Raw genomic sequence first — 7,581 nt, forward strand, 5'->3', positions numbered from 1 at the left:
TAGACTGTCCCGGGGGCTGGAGGGCGCGGCACGTAGGGGGCGCGCAGGAACCAGACTGCAAAGGAGGAAGAGGAGGTGGAGGGTGGAAGACGGAAAGGGAGGGGAGAAGACTGGGAAATAGCTGGGCGCGGGGTCGGGGAAGAAGGCACCAACGCGGAGCGTGCCTCCTCGAAGACTGGCCGGCAGCGGGGGCTCCCCGGCTCCGCAGATTCTCGGGGCGGGACCAGGCCGGAGCACCGCGCAGACCGAACCTCAGACGCTTGCGGCAGCCGCGGGTTCCCGGAGCTCGCGGTTATGTCCGGAGCAAATCGCCCTCGATGGGCTGGAAACCCTGCCCCGGCGCGCCCCCGTGGACGCGCCCCTGTTCCCACCTATCTGCAGCCCTGCGATATGCGGTGACCTGCTGAGTCCTCGCCACACACCCCCACATGCCAGCCTCGACTTTGCAGGTACCCGAGGAAATCTCGGTGCATCAGACCACCTCCGCTCTCTGGCCCCAAAGCCTTTTCATTACCACTCAATCCTTCATTAGGTGCAGCTTCTAGTGGTAATTCCAGACCAGTGTGTTTACTCTCCTCCAACACCCTACTCCCGGCCCTGCCTGCAGTCATTCCCCAGACCTAGAGGTTGACTAACCGCTGCAGTTGCCCGAGATGACACGAGCCTCCCTCGCTGTGCGCCTCCTGAAGACTCGGAAAGCGGCCACTTTCTTACACTCTTGGCGCGCGCGCACACAAACACACACACACACACACACACACACACACACTCACTCCGGACAACTCAAAATCACCAAACCGCATTTTTCTAAGCTTCGAAAACCTCTGCCCAAGTTTGTGGCAAGGAGTATATTCTACTTTGATTTGGGGTTCCTTTTTTAAAAAAAAAAAGTTGGGGGTAAGTGGTGATTATATTTCAAGCATTTGTGTAACTCCCCCAAACTTACTCTCATACTCAGTCATTCAACCTCCAAGCATCTCTGCCTGCCTGTGTGTCCAGACTCATTCTAGTTTGTCCACACCAAGTCCTAACCCCACAAAGGGACACACAGTTCACACCTGCCCGTTTCTCATCTTCTGAGCGACCTGTGTCAATCAATCTCCTCAGCTCGCCCCAAGAGAGTAACAGCAAATTGTACAAGGTGGTGGGAGAGGGGGATAATTTAGAGGATAAATGAAGGTCAGCGGGAGGAAGGAAAGAAGAGCTTTCTTTTGAAACCTCGTAAGCTTTCTGTTCTGTTCCCACCGGGCCTGAAGGGCGTCCAGTTCCTTATACTTGCCGCCTACTGACACCAAATTTAAACACTTTCCCTCAAAACTGAAGTAGCCTGTAAAGAGCTATAAAAGGGCAATGACCTCTTCAAGGGTGAGTTTTTCCCCCCAAATACACTACAGAACCTGCACTGTAGTGTATTTTGGATGCAAAAGAGCATCACGTGGCTGAAATGCTAGAAAATACAGATGCTGTGAAGACTCCCCCCACACACAGACCCTGAACACTACAGCTAGCGTGTGTATTTCATCCTGCGGTGCAGAACAAGAACCACCAAAAAGAAAGCTGCATGAGCGAATGTCATTTCTTTTAGTGGCACCAAAAACACCAATCCCAGCCATTTACTAAATTAAAATCACAGTTCTCTAAACTTATTTAATGGTTTGAATTGTGTATTTGGTTTTAAGTCAAACCTTTGGTAAAAATTTATGGAAGACGGTAAAGTATGTTACTTGAGCAAACTTTTTATTTGAAAACAAATAATATAAATAAGTAACAAATGTTTTGATATACCCACAATATTTGTGTTTCTTAGCTTGGCTCCTTCTACTACGTAAGACAATGCATAACTTTTTTAAAGAGCATTACTGTCATTAGGTGGGGATCTTTTCTATGGTAATTCCCAGATAGTCTTTTAAACAAAAAACATATCTTTTTCTAATCTTATTCAACTCACCAGTAACAGAATAAAGAACAAATTGATTTTTTTTTCATTTTCTTCTTGGTGTAAAATTTAACAAACTCCAAGTAAATTCAGCATTGACCACCCAGGGAAATGATCGCGCAATTTCCAGAAACTCTCCCAAAGATGCCTTCCAATTTCTCGCCTAACTTTAGTTCTATCTGTACCATCTTCTTCTTTTTAATTCCTCTATAGAAATTGAGTCAAATAAAATTCGGAGAGGAAAGAAAAATATTTCTAGAGTGATTTTAATTAACTGATTATTTCAGAGAAAAGAATTAACAGTGAGGAAGCCGAGAAACTGTAAGGGGAAAAGAAGCAACATTTTGTTCTTCGAACTCGTAAACCTTCCTAGAGAACAGAAACTATGCGCGCGATTTACAGAACTGCGTTATCTTGGGTCCCCCCGTCGCCATCTAACTCAACTAAATATCGTGTTCCATAAAAGTGCTCAAATAGGCAGATAACATCTGTAGAAGTAAGAAGCAAGTTTTCTCGGACAGTTTGTCTAGGTGGGTGAGCCTCCCTGTTGCTGGAGGATGGATGCTTCGAGGACTAGGCTTGGGAGGAAAGGGGTTAAGTCAGACCCTGACTTTCTCCGCGCAACGTGCCCAGTTTTGTCTGTTCTAGGCAACGTCGCCCAGCGGGAGCCAACCAATGGGCAGCCGGGAGCTCCCGGGACAGCCCAGTGGAGGGGCGTGGCCTGAGGCTGTCACTCAGAAGTGAGGAATGACACCCGGACGGGAGGGGGGTACGCTGGAACGCTGGGGAAGGAAAGAGAGAAGAAACAGATAAAACCAGGGCAGGGGGTAAAAAGGTGCCCCCGCGTCTGTCGGAATCCAGAGGCCGCGGTCGTTGTTGCCGCCGCCGCCGCCGCCGCTGCCGGGGGTGGGCTCCGGAAGAGCCGGCCCAACAGAAAAAGGAGAGGACGAGCCTGGAGAGAAATCCTGCAGAAGGGGAAGAGACAGAGGCGCAAAGAAAAGTGACTCGGGCCGTGCGCCCCGGAGGCGCTCAGGAGGGGACTGCAGCCGCGGAGGGGCTCCGCTGATCCTCCCCCCACGTCCTCCGAGGGGCAGACCCCGGCCCGCCCCTAAGGGCGCGAGGCGATGAGATAATCCAGCTGAGCTGCGAAAGGAGAGCGTCTGGCGCTGGATTGGGGGGAGGGGGTCTCCGGGTGCGGTGGGCCTCGGAAGTGGGGGTGAGGGTCGGCGCTGATCCGGGGCCAGAGGGGGGCGGAGGCTGCTGGGCAGCGCAGGAGTGGGCTGCAGGGGCCTCGCGCGCGGGGCTCACTCGCGCTGCGGCGGCCCGCGCGCTTCATCCAGCTCAGAGCTGCCCCGCGCCCCAGCCGCCCGCCCGGCCGCTCTGGCCCGCGGCGCAGATGGCTGTGCGCGGCGCCAACACCTTGACGCCCTTCTCCATCCAGGCGATCCTTAACAAGAAAGAGGAGCGCGGAGGGTTGCCCGCGCCGGAGGGGCGCCCGGTACTCGGGGGCACGGCAGTGGCAGTGGCTTCGGCGCCCGCTGTCTGTTGCTGGCGGCTCTTTGGGGAGACAGACGCGGGCGCGCTGGGGGGCGCCGAGGACTCCCTGCTGGCGTCGCCTGCCGGGACCAGAACGGCTGTGGGGCGGACCGCGGAGAGCCCGGGCGGCTGGGACTCGGACTCTGCGATGAGCGAGGAGAACGAGGGTGGGCGGCGCTGCGAGGATGCGCCGGGGGCCAGCGGGGCCTGCCGTGCTGGGGGGACCCTCGGCCTCGGCCAGCCGGTCTGCGAGCTGCCCGCCGCCAAGGACCTGGAGGAGGAAGCCGCGGGCCGGAGCGACAGTGAGATGTCGGCCAGCGTCTCAGGTCTGCTAAGGCTTCACGGGGAAGGGGGCCCAGCTGAGGGATTGGGCAAGGAGGGCAACCACGCCGAGGGGGGTGGGGCTGCTGCGAGCCCTCTACACCCTGGGGCCCCCCGGGCTGGTCAAGACCCTAAGTTCTGCGCGCTGGCACGGACTATTCTAACCCTCCAACAACTGAGCCCGAAAGAGAACCGAGAAACTCCTCGGAACCCTGCGTCCTGCGGTGAAGCCTCAGACGTCCAGGGGCAGTGTGCTTTAGACTAGGGTGAGAGAGAACCACTGCTCCCTGGCTTTGAGCCCATCGCCAGTGCCTTCGGCTGAGTCTGTCTCCAAATCCCGAAAGTCAGTGAAAGGGAAGAGCGAAGGGCCCAGAGACCTCGGGTAGCCAGTGTCCTGGCCCTGGCCCAGAGATCAGAAACCCACCTAGCTCGAGGTCCCAGAGCCCGGCCCAACGTTCAAAGATATGTAGCGAAGGACACCTTCAAGTGGGCCCGAGGCCAACCAAGCCCGAGCTTTGGGAGGAGGGCTTATTTCGCTTTCCCAGACCCCAGGGCAGGGAGAGCTGCTCTGGGCTGAGGACTCAGGAGCTGGAGGCAAACCCCGAGGCCAACTGAAGGCAGATGGGCTTGATTAGGTCATCCCAGACTCTTGGGGAAGAGGGACCTCCTCAGCCACGAGCTGGCTTGTCACTGGGTCAGAAAGACCCCTGTCGGTTGGACAATGCTGTAGGCCTCACGCTGACTACAAGCAAATAGTATCTGCCCAACGCAGTGCTGGACCTCTCTGCTAGGGTGCTACGGGAGAGCGGGGAAGCAGGGGAGCTGGCGTCAGGTTAGGGTCCAAGGACTTAAAGCAGGGACAGCCCCTTTACCCTCAGTCCTCAGCTCTCCTTTCATTGCCTTTTGAAGACAGAGGGAGAAGCCTACCCATGGCCTTGGCGCATTCTATTGCCACAGCCTTCCCACAGTTCCGGGTGAATGAGACGTAAGACTCCGCATACTTCAGTCTCCTGGATCCGTCTCCCCACTTTCCCTTTACGTGCAGCCAACACGTGTGTGCTGCGACGATGCGTGTGTGAGCGTGAGTGTGGGGAGGCGGGTGAGCCCGAGGTGGGAGTCTGAAACGCCATCTATAAACCCAGGGCTCAGCGCTTAGAGCGGAGAAGTCTTGCGAGGATGCTCAGGGCCCAATGCCCCATTGTTGCTGAGGGGAGCCTGAGGCCCAGAGAGGGCAGGGAGCTGGATCTCGGTCGCCCAGCGTTCATACAGCGGCTCAGTCCAGTTGCCCGCTCAGAAAAAGACTAAATGCAGGAAGTGAGTGGCATGGGGTTCTAAGACTTGTCTCCTGGACCCGCAGTTTCCAGGCCCTCCCCACCACTCGGGCAAGATCAAAGTGTATTTCCGCCCCCAACCCGCCCCCTAATTAAGGCTCGATCTCACCCCTCTGCGGCACTGACAGTCTCCTGTTTCTGTTCCCACTGGGTCCGCAGGCGACCGCAGCCCGAGGGCCGAGGATGATGGTGTTGGCACGGGAGGCGCACGCGTGCCCGCGCTGTGCGGAGGCAGCGGCGGCGGAGGGCCGGCGGGCGGCGCGGAAGAGGAGGAGGAGCCCGCGGCGCCCAAGCCGCGCAAGAAACGTTCGCGCGCCGCCTTCTCCCACGCGCAGGTCTTCGAATTAGAGCGGCGCTTCAACCACCAGCGCTACCTGTCCGGGCCGGAGCGCGCAGACCTGGCCGCGTCGCTGAAGCTCACCGAGACGCAGGTGAAGATCTGGTTCCAGAACCGTCGCTACAAGACCAAGCGCCGGCAGATGGCCGCCGACCTGCTGGCCTCGGCGCCCGCTGCCAAGAAGGTGGCGGTAAAAGTGCTGGTGCGCGACGACCAGAGACAGTACCTGCCCGGAGAGGTGCTGCGGCCACCCTCGCTGCTGCCTCTGCAGCCCTCCTACTATTACCCTTACTACTGCCTCCCCGGCTGGGCACTCTCCACTTGCGCAGCTGCTGCGGGCACCCAGTGAGCCGGCCTAGGGTGAGGCAACGGAAGATCCCCGCGCCCCAGCTCCGGACGGGCGCTGATGGCTGCGCAGGTTGTGCCCTGCACAACGGCGCCCCGCCACCGAAGAGGCAAGTGGAAGATGAAATCCAGCCCTGTCTCTGCTCTCCAGGACGTTTGCCCTGGCTGTGGGACTGGGTCTACCCAGAGGGGGGCGCCTTTTTCTGGTTTGAACAGAGGCATCCGGTGACCTAGAGGCCCTGTTTCCCTCTCACCTGCCTGGAAGCCCTTGGACATTATTTATTACCACCACAATGTTGAATTTGGATTGTGTCTGCCTGGGGAGGCTTTTCCCCAGAGCGGAGAGAACTCCTGGAGACCACATAGCCTGAATCCCAGAATTTCAGGCCTGCTGGGAGCTTCGTGCGCTAGGCCACACTAGTTCATGGTATCCATGCTACCAATCTATGTGTATCTACATATCTATTATTTTTGGAAATTGCATTTGTTACAAAGGGGTGCAGAACCCTGGCAGCCCCAGGGAGCCCCAGGCTAGGGGTTCATTGAAACGTGAAGGGTTTGGTTTACGGGCCCTCCGCCCCACCCCTCCCTGGTGTCACAGCTCGGGTGGGGGCGCCCGATTGGGTGCTGAATGTATAGAACGGAGCCTCTGAGCACAGGGCAGGGCAACTGCCCCGCATCTTCCCTCTCCGAGGTCCAGGGCTGCGACCAACGCGGGGAGCTCCTGGGAGCCCCTGAACCAGAAGAAAGCAAACCCAGGAGCCCTTCTCAGACTTTCCTTTCTTTCTTTTATTTTTGTAAAGGCGGTTAAAACTTGTAGCACTTTTCAGTTGTTTGTATTCAAATGACGGTTATTTTTGTATTCAATGTGAATATCCTTGACCAGCCTTTCCTTGGCGTCCTCCGCAATTCGGCCGCTGGACGCTCTGTCTCTACTGTCCACCCTCCGTGACTCTTGCGTCCTGACCCAGGATTCTCCTATCCCTGTCCCTGCCCCTAAGACAGGTGATCTTGTCAACCTCATGTCAACCTCGCCGCTTTTCGCCTCCTTAAGGGCACTGTGCACTCAACTAGAGTATTAACTTTTAAAAGATTTGTGAAATTTGGAAGCTCTATTCGTTGTATTTTTTTCCCTTTAATTTATAAACTTTTAGATTAACATGCCCTTCTGGACGCCGTGTTTTCTCTGAGCCTTTCCCTCTCCGGCTTTGGGGGAACCGGTAACGTGGAAATACCTGGGGCTCATTTTGCCAACCTCTTTTCAGTCCTGGACCAGATGCCCAGCCCCTTCCGGAAGCCGCCCTTGATGCGCAATTCCGGGAAGAGTTTAGACCCACGCAGCTCAGGGAATCGCTATTTCCAGGACTTTGCAGGAGTCACGTAGGAATCCCACTGAATCCAGAGCAATACCTAGGAGTCCCTTTTTTCTCGTGGGCATTGGTTTCAGAGTCTAGAAAGGGTTCATAGCAACTCGCTGCCAATTTCCATCTCCCACCCTAACCTGTTCACTCCTCCACCTGCCCGCATCCTCTTTGCTTTCGATTTTCTGAGCATTTTCTCTAAGCCGTCTGGTCATTATTTCGAGAATAGGCTAGCAAAAACTCTCACTGGAATCCCGAAGCGGTTAGAGGAGAACGTGGAGCTAATGTGTCTCCCGGGAAGGGTCACCTGCGCTTTGACCCCTGCTGGGTGCAAATGGCGCTCTACCCTGTTCCAAAGCGCTTCCATTCACTCCCTCAATGACACGCCGTCATTTGATCCGCACAGAAGCTCAC

The 7,581-nt window shown here is 56.3% G+C and overlaps 1 protein-coding gene across 1 annotated transcript; it reads left to right on the forward strand.

Moving 5' to 3' along the window:
• The first annotated feature begins 3,033 nt into the window (after positions 1-3,033).
• NKX3-2 (NK3 homeobox 2) lies at positions 3,034-6,970 on the forward strand. Its single transcript, XM_006208086.3, has 2 exons — positions 3,034-3,798; positions 5,284-6,970. The coding sequence occupies exons 1-2, from the start codon at positions 3,333-3,335 to the stop codon at positions 5,808-5,810; spliced, it is 993 nt and encodes a 330-aa protein (XP_006208148.2). The 5' UTR covers positions 3,034-3,332; the 3' UTR covers positions 5,811-6,970.
• The last annotated feature ends 611 nt before the right edge of the window (positions 6,971-7,581 follow it).

The sequence above is a fragment of the Vicugna pacos genome, chromosome 2 (genome assembly GCF_048564905.1).
Source record: "Vicugna pacos chromosome 2, VicPac4, whole genome shotgun sequence".
In the NCBI taxonomy this organism is placed as follows: Eukaryota; Metazoa; Chordata; class Mammalia; order Artiodactyla; family Camelidae; genus Vicugna; species Vicugna pacos.